Source organism: Emys orbicularis, chromosome 7 (assembly GCF_028017835.1).
Source record: "Emys orbicularis isolate rEmyOrb1 chromosome 7, rEmyOrb1.hap1, whole genome shotgun sequence".
Classification (NCBI taxonomy): domain Eukaryota; kingdom Metazoa; phylum Chordata; order Testudines; family Emydidae; genus Emys; species Emys orbicularis.
In genome coordinates this window covers 706,152-731,304 of record NC_088689.1, presented here as the reverse complement: position 1 = coordinate 731,304, position 25,153 = coordinate 706,152, and the positions used below count along the sequence as shown (strand labels likewise).

The 25,153-nt window shown below is 50.2% G+C and overlaps 1 protein-coding gene across 1 annotated transcript in view; it reads left to right on the top strand.

The window, feature by feature from the left end:
• The first annotated feature begins 4,194 nt into the window (after positions 1 to 4,194).
• Positions 4,195 to 25,153, top strand: part of CNNM1 (cyclin and CBS domain divalent metal cation transport mediator 1) — a 62,470-nt gene continuing 41,511 nt past the window's right edge. The window contains exon 1 of the mRNA XM_065407534.1: positions 4,195 to 5,689. Within this exon, the coding sequence (XP_065263606.1) occupies positions 4,195 to 5,689 (1,495 nt within the window). The remainder of the gene's footprint in view (positions 5,690 to 25,153) is intronic.

The window sequence follows — 25,153 nt, the reverse complement described above, 5'->3', positions numbered from 1 at the left end:
GAGGGGGGGTCCCTGCCCGCACACCCTGCCCCCAGCAGCTCAGAACTCAGGACTTTGCAGTGCAAAACACGGGTCTTGTGCTAGGGTCACAGGATCACACCCGAGTGCAGCCGGGCCCTCAGCCCAGCACACACTCTCCCCACGTGTGCACACGCATGTACACACACACCACCCTGCAAACCTACATACACAAACCCACTCAGAGCCCTCCCTTGGGTGCGGCGAATCAGACCAACCGCTCTGGGCCCTGCGCTTTGGGGGGCCCCGGGCTTCAGTGTGCGTGTGTCGTGCGAGGGGTGCTAGGCTGGCCTGGGTGGAATGAGGCTAGGGGTGCCTGGGGGACCAGGCCAGGCTGGGGGTTGGGGTTACGGGTTCGGGGGGGCCAGGCCGGCCCGGGGGAGGGGTAGTGTGGGGCCTGGCGCCGGCAGCGGGGGTCAGGCCTGCACTCACTGGCGGGAAGCATACTGTGTTTATTTTTCTTGTTCACCTGCCGCCACACCAGCCACCAGCATCCTAGCACCGCCGGAACATGCCAGCACCAGGCTGACCCCATCCATTGACCTTCCGCCCTGGACCCCTCTCTTTTCCGGGCCCCCTCGTCCATAGTACAGGTACCACCCTGTGACTCTCCATAGTCCCTCGCCCCCCAGCACTGGTGTCCCCTCCTGACACCAGATTTCACCCGTATAAAAAATGTTAAGGGGGGGGGGCATACAGGTCGATTTGTCCCGGGGCCGCGCAGTCCCCTTGGGATGGCCCCGGACGCACTGTCACACATATACCAGCACACACATGCACACCCCCTCTCCTCCCCAGAGGTGGATTACGATTTTTTTGGCAGCCTGGGCACAAAGAACATTTGGGCTCCCACACCATGGGGGTCTGGGGTGCCAGAACCAGGGGGGCCAGGCCCTCCCACTTTTTTAACGTGGGCATAATAGCCTCAGGCAGGTGCTGTACTTTGCAGTGGGGGAACTGGTGATCAGCTCGCCTGGTGTGAAGTGCAGCCCCTGCTAGCGGTGTCCCCACGCCGGCTTCTTCCCCAATGGGGGGGTAAGGTGGGCCTTAGCCCCACCACCATCATGGGCCCTGGGCCCTGCCCCTCCTTTTCCCCCACCCCAGGCCCCACACCCTGGCAAGGCCAGAAGCTGGAGCCAGGCCGTGGGAAGAGCCGCAGGGACAGGGCCGGCTCCAGGCACCAGCTTAACAAGCAGGTGCTTGGGGCGGCCAAGGGAGAGGGGCGGCACCTGCAGCAATTCGGGGGTGGCAGGTCCCTCACTCCCTCTAGGAGCGAAGGACCTGCCACTGAACTGCCGCCGCCGATCGCGGCTTTTTTTTTTTTTTTTTTTTGCTTGGGGCGGCAGAAATGCTGGAGCCGGCCCTGCGCAGGGAGCCCGGGGCCACTGTGGGGAGCCCCGCATCCACCACCTACCCTGGGCAGTGCATCCAGGGGGCAGGGACAGGGGCTGAGGGCTGCTCTCGAACACCCAGCCCCTGCCCAGGGCAGGTGGAGGGTCCAGGGCTCCCTGTCTGGCTCTTACCACTGCCCAGCTCTGGCTTCTAGCCTGGCTAGAGGACGGGGCCCCAGTGGCTCCCCCACCTCTACCCAGCTTCCAGCACTCCTGTGGGGGGGCCTGGGGCACAGGCCCCATGGGCCCATGTGATAATCTGCCACTGCACACTGTGACGGAGCAGGGAACGGGCGGATTTGACCTGGGAATGTGTTACATTGGGGATGAGAAGGAAGCTACCTGACCTGTAACCTGAGCCAGGACGGGGGTTGGGAGAAGTGACACCTTCTGCCTGGGAGACTGAACAAAGAAGAGGAGGAGCAGAGGGGAGGGGGGAGGAAGCTGCTGGAGGAGTTTTTAGTTTCAGTTTGGGCTGGGTGGTGCAACGCAGGGAACCCCAAGCTGAGGTCTAAGCTCCCTGAACCCCCCAGAAGGACTCGATTGAGGGGTTCTGGTTGTACCTACACGCTCTGCTTGGGACTGTGTTCCTGTCGTCTAATAAACCTTCTGTTTTACTGGCTGGCTGAGAGTCATGGTGAATCGCAGGAAGCCGGGGGTGCAGGGCCCTGACTCCCCCCACACTCTGTGACACATACCCCATCACATGCACACGCGCATAGATTCACACTGTCACACACGTGAATATGCACATAGACAGGGGCGGCTCTATGTTTTTTGCCGCTCCAAGCACGGCAGTCAGGTGGGCTTCAGCGGCATGCCTGCGGGCGGTCTGCAGTCACGTGGATTCGGCGGCATTTCTGCAGGCGAACTGCCGGTCCCGCGCCTTCGGCGTACCCGCTGCCAAATTGCTGCCAAAACCACGGGACCAGCGGACCTCCCGCAGGCATGCCTGACTGCCACCCTCACAGCGACCAGGAGGCCGTTCTCCGCGGCTTGCCGCCCCAGGCACGTGCTTGCTGCGCTGGTGCCTGGAGCCGCCCCTGCACATAGATTAGGGTTGGGCAAACTTTTTGGCCCGAGGCTACATCTGGGAATAGAAATTGTATGGTGGGCCATGAATGCTCACAAAATTGGGGTTGGGGGTCAGAAATGAGTTCAGGGTGCAGGAGGGGGCTCCAGGCTGGGGAGTGAGGTGCAGGGTGAGGCTCTGGCTGGAGGTGCAGGCTCTGGGGTGGGCCTGGGGATGAGGGGTTTGGGGTACAGGAGGGTGCTCTGGGCTGGGATCGAGGGGTTTAGAGGGCAGGAGGGGGATGAAGACTGGGGTAGGGGGTTGGGGCATGGGGAGAGGCTCAGGGGTGCAGGCTCCAGGTGGCGCTTACCTCAAACGGCTCCTGGAAGCAGCGGCATGTCCCTTCTCTGGCTCCTACGCAAGGCGCAGCCCGGCGGCTCTGCACGCTGCCCCGTCCGCAGGCACCACCCCTGCAGCTCCCCTTGGCTTCGGTTCCTGGCTAATGGGAGCTGCAGGGGCGGTGCTTGGGGTGGGAGCAGTGTGCAGAGTGGAGGTCCCTGACTGCCCCTACGACGTAGGGGGAGTCATGCCGCTGCTCCTGGGAGCCATGTAGAGCGGCCCCCGACCCTGCTCCCCGGTTGGAGCAGGGGAAGCCCAGACCCTGCTCCCCAGTGGGAGCTAGAGGGACGGATTAAAACAGCCCGCAGGCCGTAGTTTGCCCACCCCCGACATAGACACACAATCTATGTACTCCTGTTCTTTTTGCGGATACAGACTAACACGGCTGCTACTCTGAAACCAATCACATACACACCATCACACGTGCACATGCATGTACACACACATGTAGATACACACCAAATGTGTGCACGCACACACATACAGTCATATACACACACCATCAGGTGTGTGCACGTGCACATACACCCACAGGCACTCCCCAGCATGTGTGCCCACACATACAGACACACCATCACATATGTGCACACTCTGATACACCACACAGGTGCACACAATCACACACATGTGGAGACACTCACACCATCACGCATGTGCACATGCACCTAGAGACACGCGGTCACATGCATGCATAGACACACACGTTCATGCTGTTAGACATGTTCACATGCACCAGGCTGAAATTCCAAGTTCAGGTGCCAGGCGCATGCAGACAAGCTCTGGAAATATTCAGATACAGCCCAGAAAATAGCCCCTGAGCTGCGGTGGAAACGGGGCATAAACCAGCCAGCCTGGACCAGCCCCACCTGCCCGAACTGAGGGGAAGGCCTGAAGGCACCGGGTCCTGGGAGCTGGGAAATTGTCCGCTCCCAAAGGGACAAGGGCCCCAGCTTGCGCCCCTCCTGGTGTTCCCTGAGGCTCGGCCCTTTCTCATCGTGTGTCCGCCCCATGCAGTTACAGCGAGCCGGTCGTGGGGCCGCACTTAGAGGGACCAGCTGTCCCGATTTTATAGGGAGGTCCCGATTTTGGGGTCTTTTTCTTATATAGGCTCCTATTACCCCCAGCCCTCCCTATTTTTCACACTTGCGCTCTGGTGAGCCCAGCGCCGGCGCCTTTGTGGACACTTGGACACAGTCCCCGTGGATTCCGGCCGGGGGTGGCTGAGGGCCCCGCCAGGGGGAGGCCAGACGCAGCCCCCACCCTACGCCGGGCCGGCCCCCCGGCCCCAGCGGGCGCGGCCGCTCCCAGCCCGGCACGTGGGCTGCAGCGTGACGCGCGGCCGGGGGCGCTGCGGTGCGGTGCATGCGGAGTGCCATGGCGGTGCAGGCGGCTGCGGCGGGCGGCTGGGGCCGGAGCCGGGGCGCTGTGCTGCTGCTCTTCTTCTCGCTCTCCCGCCGCCCGCCCGCCGGGGCCGCCTGGCTGCTGGGGCTGCGGCCCGAGGACACGGCCCCGGGCAGGGTCTCGCTGGAGGCCGGCGCGCTGGGGGCGGTCGAGGGGACCAGCTTCCTGCTGCGCCTCTACTTCCAGCCGCCGCCCGAGGGGAACGGCAGCCGCGGGCCGCCCGGCGCGGAGAGCGAGCCCCGCCTGGTCTTCATCGAGGAGCCGCCGGCGGGAGCGGGCCCGGGCCCGGCGCCCGGGGAGCGCTGCCCGCAGCAGAGCGCCTGGGCCTCGGACGTGGAGGTGCTGGGCCCGCTGCAGCCGGGCGGCTCGGCCGGCTCCGCCCTGGTGCGGGTGCGAGTGCGGGAGCCGCGCAAGGGGGAGCCCGGGGCCGGGCCGCGGGGGCGGCTCTTCTCGCTCTGCGCCTGGGACGGGCGCGCCTGGCAGCACCACGGCGCGGCGGGCGGCTTCCTGCTGCGGGTGCGGCGGGCGGCGCGGGAGCCCTGGCTGCTCGGGCCGCTGCCGGAGGCGGGCTGGCTCCGGGCCCTGGGGGCGCTGCTCCTACTGGGGCTGTCGGCGCTGTTCAGCGGCCTGCGCCTGGCGCTGCTGTCGCTGGACCCGCTGGAGCTCCGCGTGCTGCGCAACAGCGGCTCGGCCGCGGAGCAGGAGCAGGCGCGCCGCGTCCAGGCGGTGCGGGGCCACGGTGGCACCTTCCTGCTCTGCACCCTGCTGCTAGGCCAGGCCGGGGCCAACGCGGCGCTGGCCGGCTGGCTGTGCGCATCCCTGCCCGGCCAGGGGCCGGCGCTGGCCGGCTGGGTGCAGGGCGTGCCCTGGCTGCCCGTGCTGCTCTGCACCGGCGCCGTGTTCCTGGGCGGCGAGGTGCTGCCCTATTCGGTGTGTTCCCGGCACGGGCTGGCCATCGCCTCGCACACGCTCTGCCTCACCCGCCTGCTGATGGCCGCCACCTTCCCGCTCTGCTACCCGCTGAGCCGCCTGCTGGACTGGGCGCTGCGCCAGGAGCTCAGCACCTTCTCCACCCGCGAGCGCCTGCTGGAGACGCTGCGCGCCGCCGACCCGCACAGCGACCTGGTGCGGGAGGAGCTGGCCATGGTGCAGGGCGCGCTGGAGCTGCGCACCAAGGCGGTGGAGGACGTGCTCACCCCGCTGGCCGACTGCTTCCTGCTGCGCTCCGACGCCGTGCTGGACTTCGCCACCGTCTCCGAGATCCTGCGCTCCGGCTACACCCGCATCCCGGTCTACGAGGGCGACCGGCGGGACAACATCGTGGACCTGCTCTTCGTCAAGGACCTGGCCTTCGTGGACCCGGACGACTGCACCCCGCTGCAGACCGTCACCCGCTTCTACCGCCGGCCGCTGCACTGGGTCTTCAGCGACAGCCGCCTGGACACGCTGCTGGAGGAGTTCAAGAAGGGTGAGGGCGCCGGACCCCCGGTTCTGTCCTCCGGGCACGCACCCCCAGGCACCCGCACCGACTCCCCGGGCTCCGGCTGGGCGCTCCGGGCCATGCAGCCTCCCGCGGGGCTCGGGGTCCCCCTGTCCCTGCCTGCACCCGGCCGTGCGCCCGCGGCAGCCACCGCCCCCCTGGCCCTTGCGCCCCCCTGGCCCTTGGCCGGCTGCCTCTGGCACTCCCGGCGGGGAGCGGGGGCCCTGCGGGTGTCGGAGCTGGGATGCCCGGATAGGATGCCCTGGGCGGGAAGGGGGCTCCGGGGCTCTTTGCGCCCTGCATGAACCCGGCGTGTGCCCGCTGGCTCCGCGCAGCTCTCGGGGGTGGTGGGGGGGGGGGCGGGACTCGTGCGCCCCATACGGGCCCGGGGCGGAGTCCGGGTGCTTTTGACCCCGAACCTCATTGCGAAGCGCTGAGGGGTTGGAGCGAGCTAGGGGCCGGGCTGAGCCTCCTCGGGGGTCGCAGCGCTGTCATTAACCGCCCCTGCGGCTCACGCCGGCAGCAATATGTGCCCCCCCCGGGGGGGGAGCGGCGGACTCGGGCGGCTGGTGCTTTCCGCGGGGGGCTGCTCTGCATTGGCCCCTCTGCACCCAGGCTGGGCGGAGTGAGGCCGGCAGCGAGCGGGCGTGGAGCTGGGCTGTGAGCGCAGTCCTGGCTGTGCCACTCCCTTGGGAAGGTCGCTGCTGGGCTGTGGAATGGGGATAGATCCTTACCCCCCAGTGCCGGGAGGGTTAGTAAACACTCACTCGGGGTGTTCAAAGGCTGGTGCATGGAATCAGTTTAACAGAGGGGCTGGAGGTGAGGTGCCTGAGGCTCCAGGCTTGTTTAGGGGGTTTAAAAGTTACTTTTGTCCCTTCTTGCTGGTGGAAATGGACTAAAACTGTTATCAAATGAACATTGTAAACAAACTGGGGCTGTCAAGTGATTACAAAAATTAATTGTGTGATCATGCTTTTAAACAATAGAATATGATTTGTTTTAATATTTTTGTTTTCTACTTTTTCAAAGATTGTATTCTGTGTTGTAACTGAAATCAATAAGTGTACAGTGCTCACTTTATATTTTTGATTACAAATATTTGCACTGTAAAAAACAAAAGAAATAGTATTTTTCAAGTCACCTAGTACAAGTACTGTAGTGCAATCTCTTTATCATGAACGTTGAACTTGCAAATGTAGAATTATGTACAAAAAAACTGCATTCAAAAATAAAACAATGTAAAACTTTAGAGCCTACCTGTCCACTCAGTCCTACTTCAGCCAATCGCTCAAACATGTGAATACCATGTAAAACTGGCTACAAAAGTGCCATGCGAACGCCTGTTCTCACTTTCAGGTGACACTGTAAATAAGAAGCAGGCAGCATTATTTCCCGTAAATGTAAACAAACTTGTTTGTCTGAGCAATTGGCTGAATGAGAAGTAGGACTGAGTGGACTTGTAGGCTCTAAAGTTTTACATTGTTTTGTTTTTGAATGCAGTTATGCAACAACAACAAAAATCTACATTTGTAAGTTACACTTTCACGATAAAGAGATTGCCCTACAGTACTTGTATGAGGTAAATTGAAAAATACTATTTCTTATCATTTTTACAGTGCAAATATTTGTAATAAAATATAAAGTGAGCACTGTACACTTTGTATTCTGTGTTGTAACTGAAATCAATCTTTGAAAATGTAGAAAAAAACCATCCAAAAATATTTAATAATTTCAATTGAAATTCTATTGTTTAACAGTGCGATTAATCGTGATTAATTTTTTTGAGTTAATCACGTGAGTTAACTGCAATTAATCGACAGCCCTAAAACAAACCAAAACAGTAGACACATCAGTCTGCTCTTTTTCAGTTACAGTAAGCTTGACTTTTACTGTTTTTTCAAGTAGGCACATAACTTTGAGGATAGGTTGTTGGGTTTTGAGATTATCTATCTATCTATCTATCTATGTTGTGACAAAGTTCTGTCCTTGACTCCATGGGTCCTGCCTTTCCTGACGGATTTTTGCTAGCCTCAGAGGCTCACTGTGACCCTCCACATAGCCCTTCTCTCTCTCTAGAGGCAAGGGTCACAGTCTACTAAGCCATTTTCATCATAAGCCAGCAAGGGAGGTGAAGAGAAACAACCCTCCCGCACACAGTCTCTGTCTCCCAGTATCAGTGATTAATCGGGGGGGGGGGGGCAGAAGAGCCCAGGCCCAGGCCCACCCTCTACTCCAGGCTCCAGCCCAGGGACCCTAAACTTAGCAGCTATGGAAGCTGACTTTTTGGAAATAGGGCATGTACAATTCCCTGGGCTACTTCCCCAAAGCAGCCCCCACTCAATAGCTTCTTCACAATTACCTCAGGGCCTCCTTCCTTGCACCTGATATGGATTCATACTACTTCATTCCTCCAACAGCACAGCTCCCTCCTATAGCTCCTGACATCCACCCCACACTGACTAACTGGGAGGTTTTTAACTAGTTCCAGCCAGTCCTTGATTGGCTTCAGGTGTCCCAATCAATCTAGCTGTCTCTCCTGCCTTCTAGAAGGATCTTAATTGGCCCCAGGTGTCTTGATTAACCTGGAGCAACTGCCATTTGGTTACCATGGTACCAGGGATTTGTTTAGCCTGGGGCTAACATACCTGTTCCTCACTACTTTACTGTAGCCATCTGGCCTTGCCCCATCACAATATATATTTGGTCAAAGTTGTCTTGTAAGCACCTGATAGAATAATGTTTGCAATGCCATCCGGTGGGATGTTGGCCTGTAACACCTGTCCCAACCCATCCCACCTCCTTCCTGCGCACCAGATCTAGATGAAAATATAACAGATGTTTGGGGTCAGTCCTAGGTCCGGTACTATTCAATATTTTCATTAATGATTGATAAGGGAGTGGGGAGTTTGCTTATAAAATTTTGAGGATAGCACTAGACTGGGAGTGGTCGCAGGCACTTTGCAGGATAGGATTATAATTCAAAACTACCTTGACAAATAGGAGAATTGATCTGAAATCAATAAGATGAAATTCAATAAAGACTAGAACAAAGTACTTAACTTAGGAAGGAAAAATTAAATGCACAACTACAAAATTGGAAATAACTGGCTAGATGGTACTACTACTGAAAAGGATTTGGGCGCCATAGTGGATCACAAATTGAATATAAGCCAACAATGTGATGCAATTGCAAAAAAAAACCCAACATATCATTCAGGGGTGTCTTTACAGGAGTGTGGTATATAAGATACAGGTCATTGTTCTACTCTGGTTGGCACTGGAGAGGCCTCAACTGGAGTACCATGTCCAATTCTGGGTACCACACTTGAGGAAAGATGGATAAAGTGGAGGGAGTCCAGAGAAGAGCAATACAATTGAAAAAAGGTTTAGAAATCCTGATCTATTAGGAAAGGTTAAAAAAAATTGGGTGTTTAGTCTTGAGAAAAGAAGACCGAGGCTTTTCTACACTGGCACTTCATCGGCAAAACTTTTGTCGTTCAGGGGTGTTAAAAACAAACAAAACAAAAACCACCCACTGAACAACAAAAGTTTACCGACGAAAAGCGCCGTTGTGAACAGCGCTTTGTTTGCAGGAGAGCTCTCTCCTGCTGACAAACAGCAGCTACACCGCGTGCCTTTTAGCGGCAGGGCTGTAGCAGCACAGCTAGGGTGACCAGATGTCCCGATTTTATAGGAACAGTCCCATTTTTGGGGACTTTTTCTTATATAGGCTCCTATTACCCCCCACCCCCTGTCCTGATTTTTCACATTTGCTGTCTGGTCACCCTAAGCACAGCCCTGCCCCTAAAGCCTCCTAGTATATCCGTAGCCTGAGGAGGGGACCTGATAACAGTCTTTGAATCTGTTAAAAGCTGTTATAAAGAGGACAGGGATCAATTGTCCTCCATGTCCACTGAAGGTCAAGAAGTAAGGGCACAATCTGCAGCAAGAGAGATTTAGGTTAGGTATTAGGAAAATCTTTAGCTATAAACAAACTAGAGAAATTTAGCCTAGACAAATCTACTATAAAGAAGGTGCACAACTGGATGGAAAACCATACTCAGGGAGTAGTTTTCAATGGTTTACAATCAAGCTGGAAGGGCATATTGAGTGGGGTCCCTCAGGGATCTTTCCTGGGTCTCGTTCTATTCAGTATCTTCATAAATGATTTGGATAATGGCAGAGACAGTACACGTATAAAGTTTGTGGATCATACCAAGCTGGGAGGGGTTGCAAGTGCTTTTGGAGGACAGAATTAGAATTCAAAATGACCTTGACAAACTGGAGAAATGATCTGAAATAAATAGGATAAAATTCAATAAGGACAAATGCAAGGAAGGAATACTCAGTTGCACAAATACAAAATAGGAAATGACTGCCTAGGAAGTGTTAACAAGCCACTTCCCCTTGAATGGTCTGGTAGCATGTGTGAGCTACTGAGGCTAAACTGTTTGATCTTGTGTTAAGCTGTGACACTGAGCTCCTTTCCCAGACTGAGGAAGAGCTCTGTCATAAGGGACTGGGGCGTAGGTGGCATGGCCTAGGGTCACAGCTGGGCTGAGGTCTGCCCACCAGGGTCAGGAATGGGCGGAATTGCAAGGCCAGGTCCCGTAAACAAGAGTCAGGGTCAGAGTCAGGCCAGGGTCAGAGATCAGAGGTAGTACAAGGTTAGAATCAAGGGGCAGAAGTCAGGGTCAGGCTGGAATCAGAGACCAGGGGAAGAGCCGAAGTCTGGCAGTGCAGTCAAAGTCTGTGTGATTGACCAGACAACTTCCTGGGGCAACCCCTGGGGTTAAGTAGGGGAATTTGGCCAATCAGAGGGCTGCTACTCTGGGTTTCTTGGGCGGTACTTCCTGCAGCGCCTACTCTCCACAGTGCTCCCTGGCTGTGCTGTTGCATGGCCTCCTGGTAGCACTGTGAGAACATCAGCTGCCCCAGGCTCTGCAGACATGGGTTCTTGTCCCTGAGTCCTTACATCTGTGTCTATCGAAAGCTTGTGTCTCTTACCAACATGCTAAAAGATATTACCTCATCCACCTTGTCTGCCTAGGAGGGAGTAGTGCAGAAAAGGGTCTGGGGGTTATAGTGGATCACAAACTAAATACAAGTCAACAGTGTAATACTGTGCCCAAAAAACCCCACCATCATTCTGGGATGTATTAGCAGGAGTGTTGTAAGCAAGACAGGAGAAGTAATTCTTCCGCTCTACTCCACACTGATGAGGCCTCAACTGGAGTATTGTGTCCAGTTCTGGGCACCATACTTTGGAAAAGATGTGTCCAAATTGGAGAAAGTCTAGAGAAGAGCAACAAAAATGATTAAAGGTCTAGAAAACATGACCTATGAGAAAAGATTGAAAAAATTGGGTTTGTTTAGTCTGGAGAAGAGAGGACTGACGGGGGACAAGATAAGTCTTCAAGTATAGAAACAGTTGTTATAAAGAGGAGGGTGATAAATTATTCTCTTTAAGCACTGAGAACAGGACAAGTAGTAATGGGCTTAAATTGCAGCAAGGGAGGTTTAGGTTGGACATTAGGAAAAACTTCCTAATTGTCAGGGTGGTTAAGCACTGGAATAAATTGCCCAGGGAGGTTGTAGAATCTCCATCATTGGAGGTGTTTAACAGCAGGTTAGACAAACACCTGTCAGAGAGGATCTAGATAATACTGAGTGCAGGGGACTGGACTAGATGACCTCTCAAGGTCCCCTCCAGTCCTACACTTCTATGATTCTATAAGGATAGTCAAGCTCTGGAATAGGCTTCTAAGGGAGGCTGTGGAATCCCCATCGTTGGAGGTTTTTAAGAACAGGCTGGACAAACGCCTGTCGGGGATGGTCTAGGTTTATTTGGCCCTGTCTCCACACAGGGGGCTGGACTAGATGACCCTTCCCGCTCTACGTGTCTTTGGTTCTATGATTGCATTAGGATAACACAGGATGCATATACACCGTGGTGCTCACGTGTTGTGTTTGGTGCATAGCAGAGTTTATGAGTGTGCTCTGCTATTGAGGGTATCTACAGGACATTGGAACCCTCTTTGCCTAGGTGAAAGTTGAGCTTGGCAGCAAGAAGGGGGAAAAGGAACAAAGCAGAACTGGTGCTGTGAAGAGTTTACATGAGTGTTTTTAAGATGACTTACCACAAGCTATACCTTCTGCTGCAGTTACACCTATCTCCTAGAGCTGGAAGGGACCCTGAAAGGTCATTGAGTCCAGCCCCCTGCCTTCACTAGCAGGACCAAGTACTGATTTTGCCCCAGATCCCTAAGTGACCCCCCTCAAGGATTGAACTCACAACCCTGGGTTTAGCAGGCCAATGCTCAAACCACTGAGCTCTCCCTCCCCCCAGTTCTGATGTTATTGATCATGGCAGAGGCTGCCTGCAGCTTTAAAGAGGCTAGGAACTGTTCTGCAGCAGGTTTGCTCTTCCAGCAATATTCCTAGGCTTTTGTGTCCTCCCTAGTTAGAACTGTCAGATTCTCTGCTATGCAGTAGTCCCACACGTGTAGCTCATGGGCTTTGTACTGCAGCAGGTGGATCCTGCTCTATAGGAAACGTCTACAGTGGTGACATGTTGCATTCCATAAATAAAGTTGGAAGCTGGGAATGACCAGGCTCCATCAGTGCCTGAGGCCTCCTTGCAGTCACAGGAAACTGATCACGAGAGAGTTGCTCACAAGGTCCTTGCTGAAGGCTGTGGAGGAGGAAGCTATTCCCCAACACCATTTCCCTGCCAATGTGACTGTAGAGGGAAGCATTTCTTCTCTACCTCAGATGATGAGCAATAGGACATGCTGCATTTATCCCAATAGTAGTGTCTTATCCACAGACTGGGCTCAGAGGCTTGCACAAATAATTGTTTCCACTCCCTGGAATCGCAGCTGGATGGATTCTGCTTGACAAAGCATCCAAACTATCACCCTCTTGGTGGGAATTAATTAAAAGTTTGGCTTCTTTAATTTCCAGGTGTGCTCAAAGAATCATAGAACTGGAAGGGACCTCGAGAGGTCATCTAGTCCAGTCACCTGCACTCAAGGCAGGACTAAGTATTATCTAGACCATCCCTGACAGGTGTTTGTCTAACCTGCTCTTAAAAATCCCCAATGATGGAGATTCTACAACCTCCCTGGGCAATTTATTCCAGTGCTTAACCACCCTGACAATTAGGAAGCTTTTCCTAATGTCCAACCTAAACCTCCCTTGCTGCAATTTAAGCCCATTGCTTGTCCTATCCTCAGGGGTTAATGAGAACAATTTGCCTCCTTGTAACAACCTTTTATGTACTTGAAAACTGTTATCATGTCCCCTCTCAGTCTTCTCTTTTCCAGACTAAACAAACCCAATTTTTTCAATCTTCCCTCATAGCTCATGTTTTCTAGACCTTTCATCATTTGTGTTGCTCTTCTCTGGACTTTCTCCAATTTGTCCACATCTTTCCTGAAATGTAGCACCCAGAACTGGACACAATACTCCAGTTGAGGCCTAATCAGCGCGGAGTAGAGCGGAATAATTACTTGTCCAGTCTTGCTTACAACACTCCTGCTAATACAGCCCAGAATGACATTAGCTTTTTTTTGCAATAGTATTTCACTGTTGACTCATATTTAACTTGTGGTCCACTATGACCCCCAGATCCCTTTCTGCAGGACTCCTTCCTAAGCAGTCATTTCCCATTTTGTTTGTGTGCAACTGATTGTTCCTTCCTGAACGGAGTACTTTGCATGTTTCCTTATTGAATTTCATCCTATTTACTTCAGACCATTTCTCAGTTTGTCCAGATCATTTTGAATTTTAATCCTATCCTCCAAAGCACTTGCAACCCCTCCCAGCTTGGTATCGTCCACAAACTTTAAGTGTACTCTCTATGCCGTTATCTAAATAATTGATGAAGATATTGAACAGAACCGGACCCAGAACTGATCTCTGCAGGACCCCATTCGTTATGCCCTTCCAGCATTACTGTGAACCATTGAAAACTACTCTCTGGGAACGATTTTCCAACCAGTTTTGCACCCACCTTATAGTAGGTCCATCTAGGTTGCATTTCCCTAGTTTGTTTATGAGAAGGTCATGCGAGACAGTATCAAAAGCTTTACTAAAGTCAAGATATACCACATCTACCACTTCCCCCCCTTCCACAAGGCTTGTTGCCCTGTCAAAGAAAGCTATCAGGTTGGTTTGACATGATTTGTTCTTGACAAATCCATGCTGACTGTTATTTATCACCTTATCATCTTCTAGATGTTTGCAAATTATTTGCTCCATTATCTTTCCGAGTACAGAAGTTAAGCTGACTGGTCTGTAATTCCCCGGGTTGTCCTTATTTCTCTTTTTATAGACGGGCACTATATTTGCCCTTTTCCAGTCTTCTGGAATCTCTCCCATCTTCCATGATTTTTCAAAGATAATCGCTAATGGCTCAGGTATCTCCTCAGTCAGCTCCTTGAGTATTCTAGGATGTGTTTCATCAGACCTTGGTGACTTGAAAACATCTAATTTGTGTAAACAACGAGGAGTCCTTGTGGCACGTCTACCAATGTGATACATGCCATGATGTGCTAGCAATGCCCTTCTGCCATGTACATTGGCCAAACCGGACAGTCTCTACGCAATAGAATAAATGGACACAAATCTGACATCAGGAATCATAACATTCAAAAACCAGTAGGAGAACACTTCAACCTCTCTGGTCACTCAATAACAGACCTAAAAGTGGCAATTCTTCAACAAAAAAACCTTCAAAAACAGACTCCAACGTGAAGCTGCAGAACTGGAATTAATTTGCAAACTGGATACTATCAGATTAGGCCTGAATAAAGACTGGTGTCATTACAAAACCTAAACATAATTTCCCCAGTACTAATTTCTCCCTACTGTTACTCACAGCTTCTTGTCAACTGTCTATAACGGGCCACTCTCTTACCACTTCAAAAGTTATTTTTCCTCCCTTGGTATGCTGCTGTTAATTGATTTATCTCGTTCGACTGACCTCACACTTGGTAAAGCAACCCCCATCCTTTCATGTATTTATACCTGCTCCTTGTATTTTTCACTTCATGCATCTGATGAAGTGGGTTCTAGCCCACGAAAGCTTATGCCCAAATAAATTTGTTAGTCTCTAAGGTGCCACAAGGACTCCTCGTTGTTTTTGCTGATACAGACTAACACGGCTACCACTCTGTAATTTCTCTAAGTAATTTTTAACTTGTTCTTTTCCTGTTTTAGCCTCTGATCATACCTCATTTTCACTGGCAGTCACTATGTTAGACGTCCAATCGCCACCGACCTTCTTGGGTGAAAACCGAAACAAAGAAGTCATTAAGCACCTCTGCCATTTCCACAATTTCTGTTAGTATTTTTTCCCCCTCATTGAGTAACGGGCCTACCCTGTCCTTGGTCTTCCTCTTGCTTCTAATGTATTTGTAGAATGTTTTCTTGTTACCTTTTATGGCTCTAGCTTTTGATCTCATTTTGTGCTTTGGCCTTTCTAATTTTGTCCCTACATACTTGTGTTATTTGTTTATATTCATCCATTGTAATTTGACCGAGTTTCCACTTTTTGTAGGACTCTTATTTTTGATTTTTTAGATCATTGAAGATCTCCTGGTTAAGCCAGTCTTTTGCTATACATCCTCTCTTTCCTACGCAGTGGGATAGTTTGCTCTTGTGCCCTTAATAATGTCTCTTTGAAAAACTGCCAACTGTCTTCAATTGTTTTTCCCTTAGACTTGCTACCCATGGGATCTGACCTACCAACTCCCTGAGTTTGCTAACGTCTGCCACCTTGAAATCCATTATCTTTATTTTGCTGTTCTCCCTCCTACCATTCCTTAGAATCATGAACTCTACCATTTCATGATCACTTTCACCCAAGCTGCTTTCCACTTTCAAATTCTCAACCAGTTCCTCCCTATTTGTCAAAATCAGATCTAGAACAGCCTCCCCCCAGTAACTTTCTCCACCTTCTGAAATAAAAAATTGTCTCCAATACATTCCAAGAACTTGTTGGATAATCTGTGCCCTGCTGTGTTATTTTTCCCAACAGATGTCTGGGGAGTTGAAGTCTCCCATCACCACCAAGTCTTGTGCTTTGGATGATTTTGCTAGTTGTTTAAAAAGTCTCATCTACCTCTTCTTCCTGGTTAGGTGGTCTATAGTAGACCCCTACCATGACATCACCTTTGTTTTTTACCCCTTTTATCCTTACCCAGAGAGTTTCATTAAGTCTATCACCTATTTCCATCTCAACCTCAGTCCAAGTGTATAAATTTTTAATATATAAGGCAACACCTCCTCCCTTTTTTCCTGCCTGTCCTTCCTGAGCAAGCTATAACCTTCTATACCAGTATTCCTGTCATGTATATTATCCCACCAAGTCTCTGTCATGCCAACTATGTCATAGTTGTGTTTTATTTACTAGCATTTCAAGTTCTTCCTGCTTATTCCCCATACTTCTCACATTAGTATTCAGACATCTTAGATACTGATTTGATTTCCCCCACCCCCAGTTCTGTCTTGTCTCTCCTTTATCCCTTCTACAACAGCCCATGCTCCCCCCCAAATTGCGAACCTTCTCCCAGGTCTCCGTGTTTTTTACTTGCCTGTGGGCTTTGGTCACCTGCCCCCTTTGAACCTAATTTAAGGCCCTCCTCACTAAGTTAGCCAGTCTGTATCCAAATATGCTCTTCCCCTTCCTTGATAGGTGGACCCCATCTCTGCTTAGCAATCCTTCTTCCTGGAACGGCATCCCGTGGTCAAGGAAGCTGAAGCCCTCCTGGTGACACCATCCTCGCAGCCAGGCATTCACCTCCAGGATGTATCTGTCTCTGCCCGGGCCCCTACCCTTGACCGGAAGAATAGAAGAGAACACCACCTGCGCTCCGAACTCCTTCACCTGTACTCCCAGAGCCCTGTAGTCACTTCTGATCTGCTGAGGGTCATACCTCACAGTATCATTAGTGCCCACATGGATGTGTAGCATGGGGTAGTAGTCAGAGGGCCGGATGACCCTCGACAATCCCTCCGTAACGTCTCGGATATGGGCCCCTGGCAGGCAGCATACCTCCCGGGATGCCATGTCAGGGTGACAGATGGGTGCCTCTGTCCCCCTCAGACGAGAGTCTCCAACCACCACTACCCTACGTTTCCTCCTGGGAGTGGTGGCTGCGATCCTCCCAGCCTTGGGGGTACATGGCTCCTCCTCCTCCAGCTTTGGGAATGATTCCTCATCACTCATTGCCAGGGCAGCATATCGGTTTTCCATCACCATGGTGGGTGGGTTAGGAGTAGGGGTGGAGCCCGGCCTGCTGCCGGAAGTCACCAGCAGCCAGTGTCCTCCCTGTGACAGAGCCATGTCCTCCTCCCCCGGTGGTGTGACAGCAGTCCTCTGTAGCTGGGTAGCATCCTCAGCCTTATTCATAGATTCATAGATTCTAGGACTGGAAGGGACCTCGAGAGGTCATCGAGTCCAGTCCCCTGCCCTCATGGCAGGACCAAATACTGTCTAGACCATCCCTGATAGACATTTATCTAACCTACTCTTAAATATCTCCAGAGATGGAGATTCCACAACCTCCCTAGGCAGTTTATTCCAGTGTTTAACCACCCTGATAGTTAGGAACTTTTTCCTAATGTCCAACCTAAACCTCCCTTGCTGCAGTTTAAGCCCATTGCTTCTTGTTCTATCCTTAGAGGCTAAGGTGAACAAGTTTTCTCCCTCCTCCTTATGACACCCTTTTAGATACCTGAAAACTGCTATCATGTCCCCTCTCAGTCTTCTCTTTTCCAAACTAAACAAACCCAATTCTTTCAGCCTTCCTTCATAGGTCATGTTCTCAAGACCTTTAATCATTCTTGTTGCTCTTCTCTGGACCCTCTCCAATTTCTCCACATCTTTCTTGAAATGCGGTGCCCAGAACTGGACACAATACTCCAGCTGAGGCCTAACCAGCGCAGAGTAGAGCGGAAGAATGACTTCTCGTGTCTTGCTCACAACACACCTGTTAAAGCATCCCAGAATCACGTTTGCTTTTTTTGCAACAGCATCACACTGTTGACTCATATTTAGCTTGTGGTCCACTATAAGCCCTAGATCTCTTTCTGCCGTACTCCTTCCTAGACAGTCTCTTCCCATTCTGTATGTGTGAAACTGATTGTTCCTTCCTAAGTGGAGCACTTTGCATTTGTCTTTGTTAAACTTCATCCTGTTTAACTCAGACCATTTCTCCAATTTGTCCAGATCATTTTGAATTATGACCTTGTCCTCCAAAGCAGTTGCAATCCCTCCCAGTTTGGTATCATCTGCAAACTTAATAAGCGTACTTTCTATGCCAATATCTAAGTTGTTAATGAAGATATTGAACAGATCCGGTCCCAAAACAGACCCCTGCGGAACCCCACTTGTTATGCCTTTCCAGCAGGATTGGGAACCATTAATAACAACTCTCTGAGTACGGTTATCCAGCCAGTTATGTACCCACCTTATAGTAGCCCCATCTAAATTGTATTTTCCTAGTTTATCGATAAGAATATCATGCGAGACTGTATCAAATGCCTTACTAAAGTCTAGGTATACCACATCCACAGCTTCTCCCTTATCCACAAGGCTCGTTATCCTATCAAAGAAAGCTATCAGATTGGTTTGACACGATTTGTTCTTTACAAATCCATGCTGGCTGTTCCCTATCACTTTACCACCTTCCAAGTGTTTGCAGATGATTTCCTTAAGTACTTGCTCCATTATCTTCCCTGGCACAGAAGTTAAACTAACTGGTCTGTAGTTTCCTGGGTTGTTTTTATTTCCCTTTTTATAGATGGGCACTATATTTGCCCTTTTCCAGTCTTCTGGAATCTCTCCCGTCTCCCATGATTTTCCAAAGATAATAGCTAGAGGCTCAGATACCTCCTCTATTAGCTCCTTGAGTATTCTAGGATGCATTTCATCAGGCCCTGGTGACTTGCAGGCATCTAACTTTTCTAAGTGATTTTTAACTTGTTCTTTTTTTATTTTATCTGCTAAACCTACCCCCTTCCCATTAGCATTCACTAGGTTAGGCATTCCTTCAGACTTCTCGGTGAAGACCGAAACAAAGAAATCATTAAGCATCTCTGCCATTTCCAAGTTTCCTATTACTGTTTCTCCCTTGTCACTGAGCAGTGGGCCTACCCTGTCTTTGGTCTTCCTCTTGCTTCTAATGTATTGATAAAAAGTCATCTTGTTTCCCTTTATTCCCCTAGCTAGTTTGAGCTCATTTTGTGTCTTTGCCTTTCTAATTTTGCCCCTGCATTCCTGTGTTGTTTGCCTATATTCATCCTTTGTAATCTGTCCTAGTTTCCATTTTTTATATGACTCCTTTTTATTTTTTAGATCATGCAAGATCTCGTGGTTAAGCCAAGGTGGTCTTTTGCTACATTTTCTATCTTTCCTAACCAGCGGAATAGCTTGCTTTTGGGCCCTTAATAGTGTCCCTTTGAAAAACTGCCAACTCTCCTCAGTTGTTTTTCCCCTCAGTCTTGATTCCCATGGGACCTTACCTATCAGCTCTCTGAGCTTACCAAAATCCGCCTTCCTGAAATCCATTGTCTCTATTTTGCTGTTCTCCCTTCTACCCTTCCTTAGAATTTCAAACTCTATGATTTCATGATCACTTTCACCCAAGCTGCCTTCTACTTTCAAATTCTCAATGAGTTCCTCCCTATTTGTTAAAATTAAGTCTAGAACAGCTTCCCCCCTAGTAGCTTTTTCAACCTTCTGAAATAAAAAGTTGTCTGCAATGCAGTCCAAGAATTTGTTGGATAGTCTGTGCCCCGCTGTGTTATTTTCCCAACATATATCCGGATAGTTGAAATCCCCCATCACCACCAAATCTTGGGCTTTGGATGATTTTGTTAGTTGTTTAAAAAAAGCCTCATCCACCTCTTCCACCTGGTTAGGTGGCCTGTAGTAGACTCCTAGCATGACATCACCCTTGTTTTTTACCCCTTTTAGCCTAACCCAGAGACTCTCAACACTTCCGTCTCCTATGTCCATCTCTACCTCAGTCCAAGTGTGTACATTTTTAATATATAAGGCAACACCTCCTCCCTTTTTCCCCTGTCTATCCTTCCTGAGCAAGCTGTACCCATCCACACCAACATTCCAATAATGTGTATTATCCCACCAAGTTTCAGTGATGCCAACAATGTCATAGTTGTATTTATTTATTAGCACTTCCAGTTCTTCCTGCTTATTACCCATACTTCTCGCATTTGTATATAGGCATCTAAGATGCTGGTTCGATCTTGCCTCCCAGTTTTGTCCTGACCCTCCTTTCTCTCTGCCATTATAGACCACACTCCCTCTTGTTTCCGACCCATCTCCCAGGTCTCCATGTTCCCCACTTACCTGTGGGCTTTGCTCACCTGTCCCCGTCGAACCTAGTTTAAAGCCCTCCTCACTAGGTTAGCCAGTCTCCTTGTGAATACTCTCAAGGAATTCCTCATGGGCACGGATGCTCCTCAGCCCAGCCACCTCCTCCTGCAGCTCTGCCACTTGCTTCCTGAGCGATTCCACCAGCAGGCACCTCTCACACTGGATGGTCCCCCCAGCCTGGCTTTCTGAGAGTGGGAAATGCAGGCCACAGTCTCTGCAAAACCACCCCGGGATCTGGGTAGAGGCATCCATGGTCGAGCTCTCTGTCTGGATACCGGCGCAGGTGGAGGAGACAGGAGCAGCGTTGGCACTGGCGATGTGGCCCTTCCTAACCATAGCGACTATATTACGTCTCCCTCCCACAAACTCCCTCTCAAACTTCCCTGTTGCTGCTTAGTTCCATCTGGAAGTCACTACGATGCATTCGTGTATGTTAGAGTAAATCTAATAAGTGTGTAAACGCTGAGAATTCCTTATGCCACAATAGAGATGTCTGCAGTTTACTGGGGTGAATGGAATTATCCTCTTGTGGAACAGTGGGAATGGGCATTTCTGGATACTGTAGTGCCAGGTTGCCAAAATTTGCAGGTTGTATAAAAGCACAAAGTTCAGTAGCAATAAGATTAGTCAGTGGTCTAATGCAGTTACCCAAACCAACAAGATCGAATGTGAGGTTCTCATTTTGGAGCTAACACTCTCCAATCAGAGAAGTGGTCCAGTTTTTCAGATCTTCTTTCACTTAGCAGTTCAACCAGAACTTCCTCTTGGACTCCCCTCCCTACCTAATTAAACTAGAAACATCAACAGCGTTGAGGACCAAAGTTAATTGCTAAGGATCCAAGTAATACAAAGGTAACTGGTAGTAAGGAGAGGACTGAAATTACTGGTGAACCGGAGGAGAGGGAGTGGTTGGGATCAAGTGTCCAGCCCAGAAAAACAGGGCAACTGACAAAGGAGTGAAAACAAAATAGGCACATGGTCAAAAGTGAAAAGTGTCTGTTCTACCAGTGTGAGAAGGTTAAAGTCAAAGACAGATGAACTAGAATGCCTGGCACTGGAAGAGGAACTTGACTTAATGGTCTTATCCATAGTATGGTAGGATGACAAATTGTTGGGACATGAATATTTGACTTAACTCCCAGGCAGGACAGATTAGGCCATAAGGGGGGAAGGTAGTAGGGTGTGCAGCACTGTATGTAAAGGAGTCCCTGGAATCTACTTAGACTTCCTGACTGGAGAGGACCATGCAGTAGACGCTGTGTGGCCATGTCACAAGTAGCAGAAAACCACGTACTCGTAGCATAATGCAGCAACCTCCTCAGGGAACGAATGAGAGGAACTGAAGAGGCAACTAAATCTAATAAAATCTAACAAGGGAGGTCTCCAGCTACCTGCACATATGCCAGTCCAGTGTCGCAGTGAGAGAGAGTTTAGAGAAGCAATATACTGAGGTGCTTCTTGGAATAGCACGGGAGTAATAGTAACCACAATAGAATTAAACAAAAGCAAAATCTAATGGTAGTTAAAGTTCTAGCAAGATACACTCCATCCAGCCAAAGCCTTAAGAATGGAAATTACAGAAAATGCCATACCAGCACATAAATCCAGGGTACACCCACACCTTCAATATTGGGTCCAGTTCTCGTCACCAAAAGGATAGAGTGGAAGTGGAAAAGGTTCAGAGAAGGGCGACAAAGTTGGTCAGGGGTATGGAATGGCTTCCATCGGAGGAGAGACTAAAACGATTAGGGCTGCTCATCTTAAAAAAGAGATGACTGGGGGGGGACAGGATAGAGGTCTATAAAATTATGAATGGTATTGAAAAAGTGAATAAAGAAGTGTGTTTACCCTTTCACACAATGCAAAAACTAGGGGTCACCCAGTGAAATTAAGACAGCAGGTTTAATCTAAACAAGAAAAAAAAATGTTTTCACACAATGCACAACTAACCTGAGGAACTACTTGCCAGGGGATATTCTCCTGGCCAAAAAGTATAACTGGGTTTTAAAAAGAAATAGAGAAGTTCATGGAGGATAGGTCCATCAATGGCTATAAGCAAACATGGTCAGGGATGCAACCCTATGCTTGGGGAGACCCTAAGCATCTGACTACCAGAAGCAGGGAGAGGAAGATGGATGGATTGCTCCAACTGACCTGTTCTATACATTCCCTCTGAAGTGCTGGTACTGGCCACTGTCAGAGACAGGATACTGGGCTAGATAAATCATTGGCATGTCCCAGTATGGCAGTTCTTATGGTCTTAAATATGTTAAAGGCAAAGACTTTTCTACCTTCATTTTGCTTACAATGCTATTGATAACAGAAGGCTTTCACGTCCATCTCCCAACAAAAACCTAAAAGCAATACATAGCCCAACATCAAACTTTCACTCTAATGCAAAACCTCAATAGTCACCTCATTTGCTTTTATATCAAGAGATGGGCACATCTGACTGCACACAGTCCCTGCATTTGGGAAGCTATTCTGCCTTCACACTGCTGCGGTCACTGTTTTTGTTTGCTAACCTAAGAACATAAGAACGGCCATACTGGATCAGACCAATGATCTGTCTAGCCCAGTATCCTGTCTTCGGACACTGGCCAGTGCCAGGTGCTTCAGAGGGAATGAACAGAACAGGGCAATTATCAAGTGATCCAGCCCCTGTTGTCCAGTCCCAGCTTCTGGCAAACAGGTCAGAAGGCACCAGCTTCCTTTGGTGTCCCTCAATGCATAGATCCCCATGAATCAGGGATGAGGGGAGCTGCACTTGCCTGGGACTTGGAGGGAGAAACACCTCTGGTAGAGCCACTCCTGACCACGTCAACCCTTCTGCAGCTTGCGAGAGGCTGTAATGTGTCTCGTAAATGTTGTCTAACATTTTATCCCCATTTAAAAAATACTGAAAATAAGTTCACCAGGATCCACCCTCTGTTATTAGCAGTGACTCAGCTGGAGGCATAGGTGCTGACTCCGTGCATGCTCCGGGTCTGGAGCACCCACAGGGAAAAATTAGCGTGTGCTCGGCACCCACCGGCAGCCAAGCTCCCCCAGCCCCCGCCTCGCCTCCCCCACCTCCCAAGCGTGCCATGTCCCCGCTCTTCCCCCTCTCTCCCAGCGCTTCCCCCCCCACCTAACAGCTGTTTGGTGATGCTTAGGACTTTCCCGGAGGGAGGGGGAGGAGCGGGGACGCGGCACGCTCAGGGGAGGAGGCAGAGAAGGGGCGGGGACTTTGGGGAAGGGGTGGAATGGGGGCGAGGGCGGTGCAGGGGCAGGAAGAGGCGGGACAGGGGCAGGGGGGTCGAGCACCCACCAGGCAGAGGGGAAGTCGGCTGGAGGGCCCCCCCTCATGAAGGAGTCTGTGTCCTCACTGTCTTCCCAAAATGCTCCAAAGCCTCTCATGGACTTCTGGAAATTGGATACAGCCTGTAGGGCTGCAGAGGCAGGGTTCACATGCCTGCTTCACACCAGCATGTCTGCCTCCTGCACTTCCCCTTCCCTGCTCGTATGAAGCAAATCTCCCCACCTGGCATCCTGGCCCTGCCCACATCAGGCACTGAACCCGTTCCCTCCAGCGCTAGAGGCACAAGTCTGCACAGCTCGTGCTGAAGAGCCAGATTCTCAAGCTGAGAGTGTCACCTGCTCACATCCTGTGGATTACCCACACCGGGGGGACACAACTGACCAGTGGGGACGTAAGCAACTGAAATAGGAATCATATTTCAGTGATTCACACCATGGTTTACACATGCAGTTTTTCAGTGCAAAATCTGTTTTAAACAGGTCTTCATTGTGTGAATCACATGCAGTCAGACCATCGCGCCCCCCCCCCCCCCCACATCCATATGGACTTGTCTGCACAGAAAAGCTGTACCACGTTAAGTATACCAGTACAATTCCCCTAGCATGGATGCAGTTATACCAGTGTAAAGGTGCCTTGTACCTATACAGTTTATTCTGGAAAGGAGAGGAGCTATCCTGCTATGAGGTATCTTTATATTGTGTGTCCATGCTACAGGGTTTGTGTAACCCACACACCTCCTGGGTGTGGTGTTCTGTCCCCTATAGTGGCACCAAGACCACTTAGAGATTAATGAGTCTGTTCTATAGCCTTAGCTAAGAGCCATATGGCTTTTAGCTCATGCGGTAGAGGCTCCTGTACTAAGCTCCAGAGGTCCCAGGTTCCATCCCAACAGCCTGTCGGTGTTACATTTGCACTAGAATGGAGTGTGGCTTAGTCACGCTGAAAGACAGTGTGGGGCAGTTGATAAGTTTGGGCTTTGGCCTGCTGGAGACCTGAGTTCTAAGCCTGCTTTGACTTTAACTGCCCAAGCTCTCTGTTTTAGAAATTGGGGAGGGGGGAGTGTTCAGCAGCTCTTCCCTAATTGTCCTCTAGGTTGGGGTTTGTGATCTCAGTTAGAAGAGAGGAGAGTAACTCCTGGTCTTCTCTTTTCCAGCTCAAGGGGCTTTCTCCTAGGCCAGAAGCATGGGTAAGACAGAGGGAAGGCAGTCAGTCAGTCTGTCAGTCTCTCTCGAAGTGAGTGGCTGTGTTCACACTGCAGAAGATTTGTCAAATTAAAATTTGGTGTGTTCAACTTGGCACACATTTTCCATTTAGCTAAGAAGTTATAAATCTCTGTAGACAAACACTACCCCAGTGTAACTGATATTTCAGCAATCAGCACATGTGAACAAAGAACAAGACCCAGAGTGTTTTAGAGTTTCTTGCAAAAGGGATACAAAGAAAAATGAGACAATCCAGTGAAGAAAATTGCCAAAGGAGTGATTTTTTAACTCTTATTTTTGTCTCTGTATTGAGTCATTTTTTCATCAAACCACTGTGAAATTTTTAAATTGTGCTCAAATTTTATATTTTTTGTTTTTGTTTTTGCCATTTCAGTGAGATTTTTACAAAATAAAGCTTTTCAATTGAAAACTGAACTCTGTGATACAACCTTAAGTATGAGGGAGCTTTTGCTGCGTGCGCCATAATTAAATTGATTGAATCTCCTTGGGGGAGGGAATTATAAAACGCCCTAGAACTG